The 18373-nt window shown below is 40.0% G+C and overlaps 1 protein-coding gene across 1 annotated transcript in view; it reads right to left on the reverse strand.

Annotated features, from left to right (window-relative positions):
* Window positions 1-275: 275 nt before the first annotated feature.
* Window positions 276-18373, reverse strand: part of PIWIL4 (piwi like RNA-mediated gene silencing 4) — a 40477-nt gene continuing 22379 nt past the window's right edge. The window contains exons 9-20 of the mRNA XM_068555996.1: window positions 17648-17771; window positions 16451-16568; window positions 15811-15922; window positions 13177-13361; window positions 11120-11192; window positions 7416-7616; window positions 6263-6366; window positions 4688-4758; window positions 3167-3320; window positions 1358-1483; window positions 1104-1251; window positions 276-392 (exon numbers count right to left, since the gene is read on the reverse strand). Of these exons, the coding sequence (XP_068412097.1) occupies window positions 276-392; window positions 1104-1251; window positions 1358-1483; window positions 3167-3320; window positions 4688-4758; window positions 6263-6366; window positions 7416-7616; window positions 11120-11192; window positions 13177-13361; window positions 15811-15922; window positions 16451-16568; window positions 17648-17771 (1533 nt within the window). The remainder of the gene's footprint in view (window positions 393-1103; window positions 1252-1357; window positions 1484-3166; window positions 3321-4687; window positions 4759-6262; window positions 6367-7415; window positions 7617-11119; window positions 11193-13176; window positions 13362-15810; window positions 15923-16450; window positions 16569-17647; window positions 17772-18373) is intronic.

Consider the following 18373-nt stretch of genomic DNA (forward strand, 5'->3'; position numbering starts at 1 on the left):
TAATTCCATACACCACAATGAGCATTCACTCCAAGCACATAACTCTTTAAAATAAAACAACATACATTTCTTTTGAACCATTTCAGATTCAGTTGTTTGGGTTTCTTTTTTTTCCCCATAAATTAAAACTAAACTCAAAAAAAACCAAAAAAAACAAAAAAAACTAAACTCAATCTCCTTCCCCCAGTCATAGCCTCGAGCTCATGGCAGATTTGTACGAAGTACACCAACGACTCCTCAGAATCCTCCGCTAGGGACACCCGTGGCTCATGTCATCACAGGTAGAAGAGAGAATTGGCTAATTCCAAACTTGGTTCTTTATGAGTGCTTTGTGCCACCAGAAAGGTCAGCTTGTGTGCATACTGACACGGGGCTGGAACACTGATTAGGCCCTAAGGAGGAAAAAGTATTGGTAATGATTAAGAGGATAACTTCCTCTTCAAAGTGATATTATTTTCCTGAGTTTTTTCATCCACTAGTTTTATACACGATAGAATGTAAGTCAATTAGAACCAAACTCAATCAACAAAGGGCACCCTTGCTCCTGGGAACTTAAATTCACTGAGCAAGATGGGAGAGCAGAGAGGGCCAGTCTGGCTTCCCGGCGCTGGGACCTGCAAGCCACATGCTTAGGGCTGATCTAAGTTTCCTACAACTTGATGTTCCAAGGGGCTCAGAGCAAATCTTGGCTTTGGACTTGGTGAGCAGCTCTGGGCCTAACGTATAGGAATACAGAACAGAGCCAAGCCTGTTACTTTCCCACCAGACACAACATCTGAGTTGTCTTCAATTGCCTCATCTGTAACTTGGAAATAACAATACCCTGATTTCCTCCCAGGCTGGCGTAAGAACATGTATATAATAAAGTCTTCTAGAAATTATCAATGCTAATGCATTATAAGAGTTACTGCTATTTTATGCCTATGATAGAGTGGGTTTCATCCACTGTGGACTTAAGAAGTCATTCACTCATCCATTCATCCCTCCTTTGTGGAAAATCAGGCATTGTGCCAGGGGTTGGGACACAAAGGTGAATCGGGTGACAATTCCCTGGTAGGCACCTTGAGTACCACTCTGTACCTAAATAAACAGCTGTCACTCACTGGCCAGTTGTAGTAGAGGTGGCACAGCTTGAATGTGAGTCTCTGCATGTGGTCGGGCTTCAGGCCATTGTCATCATAAATGACATTATAGTAGGTGGGACTAATGGTTCCCCGACAGGTGACCCGGCTGATCAAGTAAAAGTCATACCTGAGGGGAAAAGACGGACTGTGAGAAAGAAGGCTCGCAGAACAGGACCAAACCTGACCACACACAGTCAAAGCTTTGTTAAAAACGGATTTTCTAACAGACTTGCCATTCAGGCCGCGTTGCTCCTGAATCCACGATGGTGCCAGGTGGTGGGTTCTGCAGAGTTCGGCCTGTTTCCGTCAAGAATCGTGGCAGGCACTTCTTCCTGACCACGATCACTGACAGTTTGGGGCTTGGAATAAGAGAGGCAAAATAAAAATAAATAAATAAATAAATAAATAATATGGAGAGAATTAAACCAAGCCATGCAACTTTCTATTTATTTATATTTTTTTTTTGGTAATTTTAAAATGAAATAAATTAATTGATCAGCGAAACATTGCAAAACAAAGAAAAGAAAAATTACCCCCAACCTCCCCTCCCCCAGAGACACAAACAATTTTTTAAATCAAGGACTGTCTTCATTTGTTGCAAAAGCGTGGTATGCTCAGTCATTTGACCAATTTATATCACTGAAGGGGGGCAGGGAACAATAGTTCACAGGACAATGAACTACAATCAGCACTTCTAAAGAAAGATTTTCCAGAATTATCCGTGGAGACAAGATTTTCTTCCCATTAGCAATCATCTATTTTCACCTTCACTCTTCTCAATTTCTGAATAGCAAAGGAAGAACCAGAAGTTCCTCTTATTCCTCAAATCAACGCTTCTGAATCCTGCAAAACACGCACCTGGGAGGATCGATGGATGGTCCACATACACATATGGGCCAAATGCTAAATGACCAAGTGTTAAGTCAGTATTTGGTAAAATCCAAATCCAAATATTCACCCATCATGGAAGAAACCTCTAAGATGCAAGGGTCACTGAAATTTCACTTTTAAGTGTTTTAATTATTTAAAAAATATATTATTGTTTTCAATCTTGAAACTTTTTAAAAGTTGATGTTATAGTGCAGGAGAACTAACTCCTTAGCACCGTCAGCTGCTAAGTTTACTCCTGCGATCCCCAAATTGCATGGGGGTGATTCTTAACAAAATCTAACTAACCCAAGGTCAGCGGGGAATGAGAAATTTTGGCTCTGATATTTTGGATACAGCTAAAGGTGGTTCTGCCTCCAAACTACGATGCTCTCCCTCCTTTTCTGATGGTCACTAATGAGGTCAAGGCTCAGCTCCTTTGGGGCTCGTGGCTGCGACACTTTGGTTGACGGTGGTGATGACGGTGTAACCCTACAGACCAAGCTCTATGCACAGTGGAATAAGATGTTTTCTGAGGATTTTAAGAAGCCAACTTAAGATCGTCATCCTCCTCCATTTTCTAGTTCTAACATTTTTCTTGCACTTACCACTTGATACAGTCATGGAGGAAAATATACCAAGACATTGAACCTAGAAATGTGACAGTAGAGCAAGGTACTTGGTGTTTAGCATGATCTGATTTTCATATGCAGCCCAGCTTTCACAGCACACACACCATTCTCAGCACCTTCTGCAGACCTGAGCTGCACATCAGTGCCTGCACGTCAGAGGCTTTTGCCCTGTGTGTTGATTTAGGCCTCAAATTAGAAACCACAGCTTGTTTTTTTCCCTAGCATGTTAATATGTATGAAGCACCTTCAGCTGCCAGCAGCCCTGCAGGCTTCCTGCTGAATCTCAGTGTCAGGCGCTGTGGAGGATTCCTGCCTTCTTCTGGTGCCCCGACTCAGGGCCCCCAAAAGCTCATACCACCCAGACTATCGACATAATACCATCCCAACTACCCTCCAATCTAGGGTTGGTTGTACTCGCATAATGCAGAAACGGAGCGAAACTTAACTGCGTGGAAAAAAAAAGAGATGCTGGCATATAGTAATTTTAATAGTTGCGATGAATGTGCTAGAACTGCAAGTGGGGAAAGGATACTAATTTGATACCTGGTATTTGAACTTGCTTCTGACACACTGCTCAGCAGCTGTGGAATTTCATATTCAATGAGTGTTTTTAGCTGACCATCCCCTACACCGTCACGGTACACAATTATCCGTGCTGGCAAACCGTGGTTATGCTTGTACCATCTGTTCAGTGCCCCTGCAGGATTTGGTGTTAGTAAGAAAAGAATGACTTGCCTGATGCCAACAAAGAATAACATTCCCATATATTTCAACATTTAAATAGCTTGCTAGTTCAGACCATGATAAGATAGGGTAATACCTAACTTGGGTTGTATTTGCAATAATATAAAAATGGATACCTTTCCAGAACATTCCTGCAACTCTGCTATTTAAGGAATCATTATGGTTTTTATGGCATAATATATTCTCAAACTTAGCATATCTCTTTAGTAAAATTTTAATATTTAAGCAATAAATTAAAATTTAATTCATGCAATAGACATACAAATTTCCCAAACCCAAATTAATACTAATTTAGTTTCTTTAAATCTATAAATCCTCTCAATAAGGACAGACTGGATAATTTTATGTAAATTTCTTCTCTAATGAGCATAAATATGAAAACATAAGGAAAAGACTTGGCTGTTCCTCTAAAAGCATCTCTTCACATGGATTCACCCATCAGTCTCGCTGACAATATGAACTCTGAAAAATTTCCACTCGCTCTAAGAAATTGCCTAAAGAGCAGAGACCAGACAGTAACTCCTACCCAACACAAACTTTTCATAACTGCTACTAAGGTTTTGAAGTGAGGGGAAAGTAATATGATAAAATATTTCTTTTCATGCATATACGGCACCATTGTTTTAGGAGAGTTTATTGTCCAGGAAATTCATTTTAGTTTGATAGAAGATGACCATATATGTAAGTCCACTACCAAAATATGTCACCAAATTCACCTTTTTTGGAAACAAATATTTATGACTCCCCCCAAAGTTTATAGTTGGGACGATGCAAATCAGGGAGTGACTTGCACAGGTCACATTGCTAGGGAGTGGCCAAGCCAGATCCAGACCAGGGTTGGAAAGGGCATGGGAACCCCAGACCCCCTCTTTCTACTGCATCCCACTGTAAGGAGGGCACCCTCCCCACCTGCTGTCTTTCCCATCTTCTCCTGCCATGCCACTCTTGATCTGTCAGCATCCCCATCCCAGCCCCAAAAGCTTCTCTCCTATTTCTAGACCCAACGCTGGTCTGTCATAATCCTTGCTCCTCCATGTTAGGTTTCTTTTGACCTTCAAACTGCTTGCAAGAGCCACCAGCAGCTACAAACTTCTTTTCCTCCTGGCTTTTAGTTTATCACACACAGACACAAATGTAAATTCTACAGAGCCTGTCTGTTAGCTTGAGTCAGGCCACAATTTCAGGGTCTCCAACTGGGTCAGTCAACTCAGGCAGGCTTGAGAAGTCTGTTTCCACCTGTCTGGTCTGCTAGAGGCTTATGAATTTTGGGTCTGAAAGAACAGTGCTTGGAGCCCACCCCCATTGTTACATTTTTAGTACCGGTCATGAAAACTTTTAAGCAATCTGCAACATCAGCCGATGTTCTCTGAAGGACACAGCGGGAGAACCATCTAAAGTAAGCAAAGAACAAAAGTAAAGTTCAATTTCAAAATTTCTATTCTAAGCATGCATTAGTATTAAGAAATAGACATAAGTAAATTAACGTTCATAATTTTATGTACACTCTATGATCACAATTATATTAAAATGCTCTCCCTCACCGCCCCCCCCCAAATAAAATTTATTGATACGAGAAACTAAAGCACAGTGCTAGCATCAGACGTCTCTGGGTTCAAATCCTGGCTGGTATACTCACCAGCTATGTGACTTTGCTATGTGAACCTAAGCCTCAGTTTCCTCATTTGTGCCAAGGAAATTTATAAGATAGTAAGGTAGTTAGTACCTCATAGAGTTGTTGTAAAAATTAAACTAGATAATATATGTAAAGTACTTAGCACAGCACTTGGTACATAATAAGCATTGATAAATAGAGGCCACTACATTATTATTATAAGGGAATTTATTAGTTTAGCAGATCTACTTTAAAAATATTCAAAGATTTCTTAAGCATAAACTTCATTTCTGTAGGTAAGTTTCTGGGAATTGAAATCTTAACATGATTAACTTATCTAGATTTCAGAAGCAAGTTCTCTTGCTAAAATTATTCATTAAAAGCACTTGGAAAATGAAGATCATGACTTAGTGGTGTATATGTGTCCACATTATTCCAGTTCTCTAAATCTGTGCAATAATAATGATGCAATTAGAAATGCTGCTAACTAGCCGGAAGTCCCTTATGTGCTTGATTAAGGAAGTGACACACAGAACAGGGATCTCATACAACCTGAAATCAGAGGCACGCAGTTACACTGCTGCTTTTCCTGTTTCTCACAATCCCAAATATATACCTGATCACAATTTAGTGGAGTAAATCACATAGCTTAATTCTAGGAAGAAAACATGGTTCAAAACAGCCTCAAAACACATTGTTTAGTTACGAATATTGAAACACTTCTAAGAACTACAATTTAACATGTACTATGAGTCAATGCTTAATGTGTTAGCCCTCATCCTTGCCTATGTTTTTAATAGCTGTGTAAACAACCACCACATCGAGTTTCTGCAAGCATTAAAAATAACAATAATAACAGCAAGCATGTCTTGAGCATTTACCGTAATAGGTAAGTGGCAGATAAGGATATAAATCCAGGCAATCTATTCTCAACTGCTTGACATCGTGTATGTAAACTTCCTAGTATGGAGCCCAATACAGTGCAGGTGTTCAGAAAACAAATGCACAAGAATTTCTACACGGCCATCATTTGGGGAATATGATTTGCATACGAGCAATAGCTTGTCCTAATGAATGTATAAAAATAGTTTTTTAATGAAGCTACATTTTACCCCAATATTATCCATCACATTTATATATGTAAGTATAATTTATGACCATAAGTGTCCATATTTTAAAAATGAGTGAAGAATACAAACTATTCCTTGCTGTAAAGTCTTTAGTTAAACCACAAGTAATAGTCTAAATAACTGAAGAATATGTTAGGGTAATTTTAAAAGTACCTGGTGACTCTGGGGTTAATATTGGCCACAAATCCAACCACCACCATTCCCTGGCTGAATGCATCTTTACAGACATCAATACCAACCACCATCAGGGACTTTAACTGTAAAATTAAAATTTTTCATGATTTAATGGAATGAGGTATTTTCCCACGCAATGATGTAATATGAAGTTTTCAAAAGACTGTCCCTAGTTATTGAATTATTTAAGTTAAGCTATGTGCCAGGGAAATCAAGGTCGAGATGAGGCAGATTATTAAACCAGAAACCAGAGAAACTTAAAGATGGAGGGAATAAGAAGAATCTGCTTCAAACAAACAAACAAACAAACAAAAAAGATGGAGGGAAGAATATAGTACATACTTTGCTTAAGAGACTCACTGTAATCAAAAATGGCCACCATCCTTTATGGGGGTGGGCAAGGGCCATCAGTGGCTCAGGAGATACTGGTAAAGTGGTCCATCCATTTATCCCCTGTCTCTAGGCTGAAGGAATCTGAAGGGAAATTCCATTCCCCGTTCTTCAGCTCTCTAAGGAATCCTCACTTGTCTATGCCCTCCAGGAGGGGCAGCTGGGGGTAACCTTGTACATCCTGGTTAAGGGAGTAGGCAACATTCCCTCATTCCTCACCCTCCTCACTTCCTCCCATGGTGGCCATAGTTCAGGAAAGAGGAGAAGATTTTCTCAGTTCCCAACACAACTTGGAGGTTTGTATCACAGGCTCTGCCGGTTCCCCAAGCTCTGAGGGGGGCGTCCCATCCAGGGTGCAAGGTTACTCTGCAAAGTATCACCCTGCTGAGAGCAGGTAAAGGCAGAGGCCATGCAGCACAGATTTTAAACCACGGCTGGGAGGCTCCAAATCAAGTGCCTCCAAGTCGATGCCAAACTAGATTCTCTTTCACGAAAGATTCTGTTATTGGCTTCACTGAAGCTCCATGAGAACAGGGGCCACGCCTCACCTTCTGGATGTCCTCCCAGTGGCTGGTGTAAAGGAACCCAGAGCAGACGAACAGACAACCAACCAACCCAACAAACAAACAAAGCAAATATTTCTAGGATCACGTGAAAATATCTCCTCCTACTTTGATTTAATTTTTAAAATTCATTAATAGATAGATTGATGACTAAAAGGAAAAGAGTGACGGTTCCTCACAGGGATCTCCACAGCCCACAGCTCGCCTCCGAGTTTACAGGTCATTTGCAAGGCAATCTTGGTGGCGATACTCATCATCATCCCCTGTTTATTCAACGTCTGAGCAAGCACACACTGGCTGGGGACTGGGCAGTCGGAGCTCAAATATTTTTTAATGGAATCATAATAGCTCTTCTGATTAGAAGGCAGAATACACATTACCTGAAAGCAAAAAAAAACAGGAGAAAAGAAAGTCGATTTACTTATGTTCAGAGGAAGCAAATATTAACATACCCACAGTTCTTTTTTTTTTTTTTTTGGCCACACCACACAGCTTGCAGTATCTTAGTTCCCTGACCAGGGATCGAACATGGGCCATGGCAGTGAAAGCACCAAGTCCTAACCACTGGACCACCAGGGAATTGCCCCTACAGTTCTTCTCTTAAATGGCCTTTAAAGAGCAATGAATCTAAGCCATTTGAAATGCCTTCTCATCAGCCGTCCACTCTGCAAAGCCCCCCTCCAACCCTACCACTTCCCTTGGCTCTTCCTTCCTCCTTGCTTCTCTGCCAATTTGATTCCGCCAGTCTCCTCAAATTCCCTTCCATCCTAGCTCTTTCTCCAGCTGCCTCCCTTACTGCAGTGATCCTTCCCTGTAGCTCTCCAGCTGTCATCCCCACTGCCTCCTCCCCAACTTCATCCACAGATAAGCAAAGCGGAGAGTTAGCTTAAATTGTGGTCTTTTTCCCATTAGGCACTGGACAGGCAAAATAAAAGGAAGACGCAACGACACATTATTTGTTAACTTGGACTTGAGTGTAAGGTATGAGGGGAGGGAAAATAAGGAAAAAGAAGCTTCAGGTGCTCTGGTATTTTTAAATTCCACCCTTCTCTCTCACTGCCCCTACTTTCCATCAGGTACTTCCCTCACAGAAGGACCTCTCCTGGCCTAACTCCATCTCCTTCCTATGCTTTATTCTCTACTTTCAAAACACCCAAATTACAGAAAAGATAGGCACTGTCATAATTAACAGAAAACAAAGTGATTTTTTTCACCTATAGGACTTCATTATCATAATGTCAAGGGCTAAAATTATTTACACTTAATTATATAAAGTTGGGAAAGATATTTTTAAATTATCAGCAAAATTCTCTTAGGGGGGCTTCCTGCCTTCCATCCCATGAGTCTGGGGCTAAGCAAGGTAGGTGGCAGAACAAGGAATAGCCCAATAGGTACCAGGACCAAAAGAAGGTGGGAGTCAAGTGAGACTGGTTGCACACCAGGGATAAAGAAGTAAGCAAGTATGTGGAGAACAATAAGGGCCATGTTTCTCACTATTAGAGAGATGAGGTACAAATATGGAAAGGGGGAACACTTTCCTGTGGCACTGGGTTGCAACTGGAGGCGTGAACATGTTTTTAATATTTAAAATTTTAATAAAATATTTTAATATATACATAACTACATATAGTAATAAAATAGATGCAAGTGTGTATGTATATATATGCACACACATACATATACATATTTCTTAGCTTTGCCCATTGGGAAAGCCTAGGGGCAGTGACACCCCAGTAGCAAATAAACACACCCAGTGCCCAGATCTTGGTTTCTAAATACTGTTCTCTACCAAAAGGCATCAGGGCTCACTGGGAAAACATATGATTCTAGAGTTAGACAGCAAAACTTAGATTAACCTGGAATGTCTTATTGTGCCAGACAGTAAGGAAGTGTTCCAAGAAAGATGGGAACGTGTCAAAAAGACACAGAAGTCAGCTTGAATGGGGCTCCCACTGGCAAAACCAAGGACAATTTGGATATCAAAATAAATAACAGTAGTGATAGACTATAAGCTGGTAAATAAAATAGGAATCCATGAATCCATACTGATGTAAATAAGTGAACAAACAAATGGGAAGAAGAGAAAGCTCTTCCTTATAATGCCAACTAATAATTATAGAAGGAAGTACAAAATTAGAAAGCCACCATTTGGCAACCATCACAGTAGTAATGGATTCAGACAAGAATTATCAATGGATTCTAAAACTAGTAGGAAAAGTTTGATGAGGAACAGGATATTTACATAGTCTCAAAGTATCTCCCTACCAAAAACCAAAAAACAAAAAAGAACCTGATTAATTACAAAGAGAAAGAGTGTAACTTTACAATGGAGAAAATTGACAGAAACCACCTTAATCAATGGAGTACCCCCTGGTAAGATGCAGTAAGAACACAGAATCATTGCTGTGATACTCCTGCCAAAAGTGCATAACCTGAATTTAATCGTAAGGAAACATTAGACAAACCCAAATTGAGGGACATTATATAAACTAACTGGTTTATGCTCTTCAAAATCGGAAGGTCATCAGAGTCAAGGGAAAACTATGGAACTGTTACAGACTGAAGGAGAGATTAAAGAGACAGGGAAACTAAGTGCAACATATTAGATCCTTTTAACAGAGAAGATATTTTGGGGACAAATGGAGAAATGTTAGTGGAGTCTGTGGATTAGCTAGTTGTACTGCTCCCTGATTTTGATGGTTGTTCTATGTTTCCGTAGGAGAGTGACCTTGTTTGTACGAAATGTGTGCAAACGTATTTTTAAAAAGGTAATGGGCATCACGCCTGTAACTTACTCTCAGATGGTTCAGGAAAAAAATAGATAAGATAGATAGGAAGGGAGGGAGGGAGGGAGGTGGAAAATGATAGAAAATCGTAAATATAATAAAATGTCAAAAATTGGGGAATCTGGGTGAATGGTATATTACAGTTCTTTGTACTATTCCTGCAACTTTTCTGTTAGTTTAATTTTACTTTTTAAAGTGAAAAATAAATGCTCATAGGATGATAATTTCCTGTATTACAACATCCTTACGGGCCATTTTTTTCTGGAAACAAAGAGATAGCTAAGCTGCTTTGCATGCGCTATGAATAGAAAAGTTGGGAGTTGGGATGAATAAGCTGGGGGGGGGGGTCAGACAGGAGATGGGACAGAAAAGCACTGCAGTACTGTGGGAGACTAAGAGAACATTTGCAAGAAATAGGAATGATTGAGAGATTTTTTAAGAAAGGGATGTCAATTTTAACTTGTCTGGAATGTTGACATGTGATATAACCATGCCTTGGCGCCAAACCCTCAGCAAAGTCAGATACATAACACACACACACGACACACACATACACAAACACATACACACATACCACATGCACACACACACACACGATACTTTGGGAAATGAAGCAATTGTGGGTGTCCCTCAGGGTGATGCAATGCAGGAGGAAAAGGCACCCATGAAAGGGGACAAGAATTCAGAGGAAGCAGGGACATTGGGCCATAGGTGACATGGAAACACTTAAACCTTCCAAGAATCCCCTGAAACAATGGGGAGAACACAGGGTGTCCCAACACTTATGGGATAAGATGGGAGTCAGTTTATCTTAAATCTTGAGTAAAAGATGATCCTCCCAGTAAGTTGGAAAATATGTAGACATCCAAGAGGCCGATACAGGAGTAACAACAAGTATTTGAAAATTAATATTAGAAACATGAAAGGAAAACAAAATATTGATTAAAATATCAAGATTAATACTTTCTTGGGTGCTTGGGGAAATGCACAGCAATTTGCAAACATATCATGGGAGAACATGTTCAAATTCCTTCTTTCAAGGCTATTAGATATGAAGAAAAAATTAAATTATACCTCAAAAAGTATCCTATACTTACCAACTGAACCTCAGGATCAACATATTTCTGTATAGCGTGGAGAAATGCAGCTGGATTTTCTTGTACTTTCATGCTACAAAAAAGATTAATTTTAAAAATGCATAGTTCCCTTCTTAGTAGCATATAATCATATAGAACTAAAAATAATATTAGTCGATTTTTATAACAGACTATAATTTGAGGAAAAAATCATTAAAGTGAAACCCTTTGAGTCTAAAATTGTTTCTCCCACACATGATACACCAGAAACAGTTCATTACCATTTTTATTAACTTAAAAAATAGTCTGGTGAAAAATGAAATTTTCTCCATTGTATAGAGCCCCTACAGATTCTATTTGAACAACAATTCTGTTGTTCAAAATAGAGTTGAAAGTGAACTTCTGAAACCACAAGTCTCAATATCAAATATCTGAAACAGAGTTCAAGTTAAACTGGGATTAACAATTCTCTAATTCTGAATCTCCCTGGGAACTTTAAAATAAAAATCATTAGGTTAATGAGATCAAGATATTCAGCTAATCTGTATGATTCATGCTAAAACATTTTTTTTTCCTTAATGGCACATTGTGTGGAGCCTGGAATATTTAGCCATAATCAATCAGTGGACAAGTATCAATACTTATCAGTTATCAGTTCTGTGGTTACATTATATTAGGGGCCAGATGCTACAGAAAAAAATTGCCACGCAGAAGAATTTTTAGATCTGTTTTCTTGACATAGGTTCAGCCTCTCATATGTATACATAATTGGACTTTCCCAATACCCAGTGGCCTTTTGAAAGTTGACCAGCAGGTGGCAGGACCACTGTCTGCCGCTTGCTGGTTCTAACAGGAGTGGCCAGCAACGTTGTTTCAGATGGAAGAAAACTACACATATAAATCTAGTAAGTAAATGGATACTTCATAGAGGAAAAAAAAAGGATGGACTGAAATGCGAGCTTTCAAATAAAACAGGCCAAGAACCGAACACGGGCATGGGCTTGTTGGAATTTGGGTGAGAAAGAGCCTGTGATGCCAGCCCAGGCTCTGGGACTGTGGCTTCTTTCATGAATCTTTTCCTGCCTTATTACCTCATGGGTTAAGAGAAATTAGAGCAGGTGAAACTCAAACCAGGCGATTTGTTAACAGATTTGATAAGAGAAGAATTCTATACTACAGTGTAAAATGAGACTTTGGGAACAGCTATGGTTTTCAACAATGCTTATGCTGCTGATGTAATTAATTAGTAACCATGTGTTTAAAGAATAACTTCCCACCCTGCCAATTTAGGACATCTGCACCTCCATTACAGCAAAGAAAAAGAAGTATCTGTTGCTCTTTTTTATGCATAGCGAGCTCAATGAAGTAAGGTATGACCAACTTTATGGCTTTTCTAAAGCAAAACAATATTTGACTTTGCGCGTGGCTGTGTATGAATGGATCCCTTATTAAATTGAAAGCATCATATTTATCTCATCCCATGCAAATAGCATAGCATTTAGTATGTAGTAGCAGATACTCAATAAATGTTCAAAGGCTAAATGAATGACCTGGTTCTATCAGAAACTATCTAGATGACTAATCTTATGCTACAGGAACACAATAAGAAAAGCTTATTTCAGATCTATTCTTACATTAAATTTTAAAACATAAAATCTATCAAATAAGTCAGGAAATGCAACATTTATTTGTTAATATCCTGTTTGCTGTTCAGTTTTATAAATAAGTGATATGGAAGAATTAAGAAAAGAAAACTGAGAAGGCAATATATGGATTTATTAAGGATTTATACCCCAACTAGTACTGGAAAGACGTTGAGATAATGAGAATACTGCCTAGGAAGAACTATGAAAATAAAGCTTTATAAAGACCAACATAAAATACATTTCAACTGGATAAAAATTTAATTATTGCCAAATCTATCTACTTATAACTGCTTGGCACTCTATGTTAGGAAACTTTACTGACATAAAAAAAAAAAAAAAAAACTTTTGTAGCTATATCAGCCATCATCTATCTTTTAACCAAACCAAATTAATATCTGAAAAAAGTTGGGATGATTTTCTGCATCTTCTCACATTTTGGGTTGGTCCACATTAAATCCTAAGGGCCTTCCACCTCTTCTCAAGCAGTTCAAAAAGCTCTCCGTCACACTTTCAGCTCTGTTGCTACATATAACCAACCATTTATTCAAAGACTGCGCACTTAAAATCTTGCAAGTTCGCATATCCTTGGACCAGTCAGCCGCAGACACAGGTTCACACTGAGAAAAATAATGATTGTGAAAGGGTTGAACAAATTTACTCAGAGAACAATTAAATAAAAAAGACAGTGTGGAAACAGTTCATATTTGTCATAACAGAACTATTTAGTACAGTTTGCTATTCTCAGACTTAAAACACAGATACAAGCACTGCACATCTGAACACAACACATGGGCTTCCTGGGAGTTGAGGTATCTCAGCATCATCCCAGGTTAGCCGTTCCTTGCCTGCAGATCCTTGGCAAGTCCCTTTACTTCACGGGGCTCTGCTGTGGGCAAAGAAAGGTGTCTGGTTCAAACCTCTAGGTTCCCTTCCAGCTCTAAAAGTCTGCGACCTTTTACCATGAATGGCTCAGGCTAGTGGCTGTCCAGTTTGGTCTCTTTGCTTTAGGTACCTAGATATCTCAAATAGAAAATGCTGATGACTGACACAATGCAGGTCATCATACTGAAACTAACAAACCCTACAATTAAAGACTATACGTTATGCCAAGAGTAGATACGTCTAGGAGCAAAGATGAGGCCAGGACACAAGCTCCCTTCTCATTCTTTGGAAGGTTCCCCAGGTGACCAGGAAAAACAAGCTCCCTGCCTTGAAGAGGGGAGACTTTAGACTGGTCCCTAGCCTTCTGTTTATACCCACGGACTGGAATCAAATGGAAATGTCCTTGGTGTGGTAAACCAGGAAGAGTCACTGTTAGAATTTTAAAAAACACTGCAATCTAATCTCTTGCTACTTAAAGTGTTGTCTTGTAGCAGCATGGCTATCTCCTGAGAGCTCGTTAGAAATGCAGAGTCCTGGGCCCCACCCCAGACCCACTGAATCAGAATCTGCATGTTAACAAGTTCCCCAGTGATTCATCTGCACATCACCGTTTAAGAAGCATTGCAATCCCCTTGTTTTACAGGTTCCAAAGATATGGCTGAAAAGGGTTATGGAGCCAGCTGGTGGCACTGAAGGTTTAGAATACCGCTCTTGTCTTTGCAACCAGGGCCCTTTCCACCAAGCACTCTGACTTCCGGGCCCCAGCCAACCTCACGGTGGCCAGGCAGGGGCTCAGCTTCAGGAAGCGACCTTAGCCTGAGAATGAAGGGGAAGGGCTAGGCCTCCATAAAGGCTTCTGTCTGGAGCTAGGATATGTTCCTTCCCTTTACAGCCAGCGTGAGGAGAGCCACAGCTCTCTCACCTACACTCCTACCTGTTGTGGGCTGGCAGGGGGCCCAGGACAAATGGCCACGGCCCACTCTGAAGCCTGTGAACCTTTAGTGTATTCAGTTCCTCGAACCCAATTTCCAGAAAGCAGGATCAGCTGAGAAGTCGAGGACACAGCCACCTCTAGCCCACCCACCATCGCCTCTAGGGGGCAGGTTCTCCACTTTAGTGCCCCTTCTCCTATGGAGACCTGTTTCCAGGCCAAAATATGCAAACAAAGCTCTGACAAATATGACTTCACCTAGAGATGATGAGACAGACCATTTTAAATATTTCCCATCTCACTTCACGTGTGGAACTGAAACTGAGCTTCTCTTTACTGACTCCTGAACAAGATCTTAATGGGGGTCTACATTTTAGGACTTGACAAAGTTTTGTTTTGTTCTGCTTTTAAAGCAGTTTTTCTTCAGTTTCTCTAATAAGGGTTTCGGTTGTTTGGATAGATTATCAAAAAGAAATGATGAGAAAAATCTCCATTCTGCCAACCAAAAATCATTCGTTTGCTCAGTCATTAGTTTTGACATGTTGGCTTACTTATTATATCAAATAAAAGCAAGAAGAGTGCCTTTAAAAATGAAATGTAATTGGCTTTAAAAATGGGCAAAACAGAGGGGAAAAGTAGAAGGAGAATGTGCAATTTTTGCATAAAATAGGTTCATTTTTAAATGGAAGCCCCAAAGAAGCAATGATTTGTCTCTCCAGGTTTCAGAATGCCTCTCTGCCTAAATGCCGTGGCTGGGATGGGCTCTGTGCAAATTTCTTCATGTTTATGCCAACTGAGCAGCATTTTACTTTGGGGAAAAAAAAAAGAACTCAGGTACCAGGAAATATAGTCCATTGGAATTAATCTTCAGCAGTTAAAAGAATTTTCTCAGGTACCATAGTTTTTTTTTTAAGTGATGTAAGAGTACTACAACACGCAATAATAGGTTGGCATGTTTTGATTGCAATGGCTCGAAATACCATTTTCTAACGCATCTTTAAATGTGACACCACATCACACTGACTGACCTAAATTATGTCCGCTGGGTGCCGCTAAGCCTTTCAAAAGTACACTCGGATTAAAAAGGAAAACAGAGGGACCTGGGGGTTTAGAACAAAGGAAGGGGAGGGACATGGCCATGGAGAAACCAAATGAATATTCTATTATAAGCCCACGAGTCATTCTGGCATATGATCAAACTGAAACACATTCAAGAAAACACTTTTAAATGAAAGTAACATCACTGCACTTACTATGTGGTCTTGTATTATTATTTTTTCTGAAGGCACAACCCGGCCAGTCAGAGACATCTGGCATCCAAAATGCAGGCCCCAGGTCTCCAGCTCAAAACGAGCATCCTTGTTTCTGTTGATAGAGTTGAGTTTTAAATCATTAAAGGGCTTACTTTCTAAAGAATTTTAATCATTAGAGATAAAATTACAACTTAATTATTCAGACTGATTTTTTTAGGGTTCCTGACTTCTGTTTCTACCCACCATTTTTTTCCCTGCTCAAGAGAATTATAGGAAGACTGCACCCATGGGGGACACGCAGGGATGGAAAGGCTCCCAGTGTGGCTCACTGGTTAGCAAAATGGGACTTTGAGCCAGACAGAGCAGACTTTTCAACTCCGAGTGCTGACATTTAATAACATGTGACCTTGAGCAAACTCTGAAATCTTTTAAAGCCATGGTTTCCTTATTGGCAAAAGGTAGGACTAATTAACTACTTCATAGGGCTGATGTAAAAATTAAACACGACAATACACGGACAGTGCTACCACACTGCCTGGCACACGTTAAGTGCTCAATAAAGGTGAGATATTATTCCTGATAACAAACTTATCACTAAAGAGATATTGTGAAGCGTCTGGATGTGGAGATGTCCCTGTACCTCTGGATATCATCTGCGAGCCTGGCCAGGCGCTGCTGCCTTCCCAAAGGACTGAGACGCGTTTCTTCAGCCACAGCCTTCATCAGCTGGAAATCAGATGTTGCCTGGCCAGGCAGCCCTATTCAATGTGAATGAAAACAAAGTGAAAAATGAACAGTGCTTGATGTAACCCCAGCCCATCTCAGGCACAGGGTAATAAAAGTTTTCACTTAAACTGAATCAGATTCACCATCTGGATAGCACCATCTGACAGCAATGCAAGCCACATGTCATTTAAAATTTTCTAGTAGCCACATTACAAAAAAGCCAAAAAGAAACAGATGCAATTATTCAAATAGTATATATTATTTAACTCAATATATCCAAAATATTATCATTTCAACATGCAGCCAATATGAAAAATTTGTTAATGAGGTGGCTTCCCTTTTCTTTTCATACTACGTCTTAGGCATCCAGTCTGTATTTGACACTTACAGCACTTCCCCATCCAGCCCCTCAGTCGCATTGGTCATGTGTCAAGTGCTCAGTGACCACGTGTGGCTAGAGGCCACCATGGGGACTGTGCAGACCTGGGATGTCATAGTACCACTAAGAATGGGCATCCCTCCCTGCAAGGATGATGTCCTTATTAACTTTTCTAATCACAAAAGAAATACATACACATCATAACTGATTCGAGCAATACAAAGTGTAAAAAGCAGAAAGTCCACCCTTAGTCTCACCCTGGTAATCAGATGAACATGATTAAAAGTACCTGAGACAGTTATTCAGATCCTACTATAGAGCAAAGATTACCTTCTGGAAGCTTATGCAAAAAGCAAATAAGGAGCATTTTGGCACCACTCAAAGAATATACCTGAAGAAAATTAAATCATGTGGTTTCTTAGCCTAGTGAAGTTCAAAAAATGGGGAAGAACAGCTTGGTTTTAGGAAAATATCTGGGGACCATTTTAACATCAAATTAACAAACAGAATGCGCGAGATAAAGGAAATAGATAGTTTTCACTGTGCTGAGCGATTTCCAAAGAGCACTCTACCCTTCCACTTCCTCTATGATCAAATAAATAACTTAAGGGTCATCCTCCATGGGTTAAATTAGTGCTCTGGCACTCAGCTAACTTAAGGAGGTTCTACCCACTGCAAAGTATCAGGAATCTGTGATTGAGAGCCTGACGGAGTATAGAACATAGACATCACCTGTTAGATAGCAGAGCTCGGGGATCAGGTGGGCCATCCGAACGTCAGCGTCATCATTTCTCTTGCTTTTCAACAGACTAACAAGCACGGGCTGGTTTAGGTCAGATAAGGTAATATCATATTGCTGTAGGGTGCAAGATTAATGAGGGAAAAGTGAACATGGAAACACTGTAAAACGAGCATCCTTGCTTATGAGCAACAAGGTAATCCCCAAATGAATAGATAAGCAAATCTTTTCAATAGAGGAAAAAAAAGTTCCTACCAATCCCTATGGTTACCTACTCATTTCTACTTCCTTCCTAGGACCTAACTCTTATATCTCAGGGTCAGTTTCATGATTTTATTATCTTTTATAAGGCAATACTGTTTGTTTTTTTTCATTCATTTCCTTGCTCTCTTCTGAGTTTCATCCAGAGACAGAATAGCCTTCAGTTGGCTCCATCCATAATGCCATGACCCCACTGCAGCATTTCCACCGTTGGAGACTGAGGCAGACTGCCCCATGCGTAACTAACTGGCTCTAAGCACCCGTGTTCATTTTGAAAACACATATACACAAGCTGGAGGCAAGGGTTATATTGAGTCACTCTCAGATTTCCCAAAAGGGCACAACTGTCCTTCATTCCCAGGATAGTATGATGTTATAGGGAAACAGCTCTGAACTCCGACAAATGTAAATCTGATCCCCAGCTCTTCTATCAATACTTAGGTGAACTGTGACACTGG

The sequence above is a fragment of the Eschrichtius robustus genome, chromosome 11 (assembly GCF_028021215.1).
Source record: "Eschrichtius robustus isolate mEscRob2 chromosome 11, mEscRob2.pri, whole genome shotgun sequence".
Taxonomy (NCBI): domain Eukaryota; kingdom Metazoa; phylum Chordata; class Mammalia; order Artiodactyla; family Eschrichtiidae; genus Eschrichtius; species Eschrichtius robustus.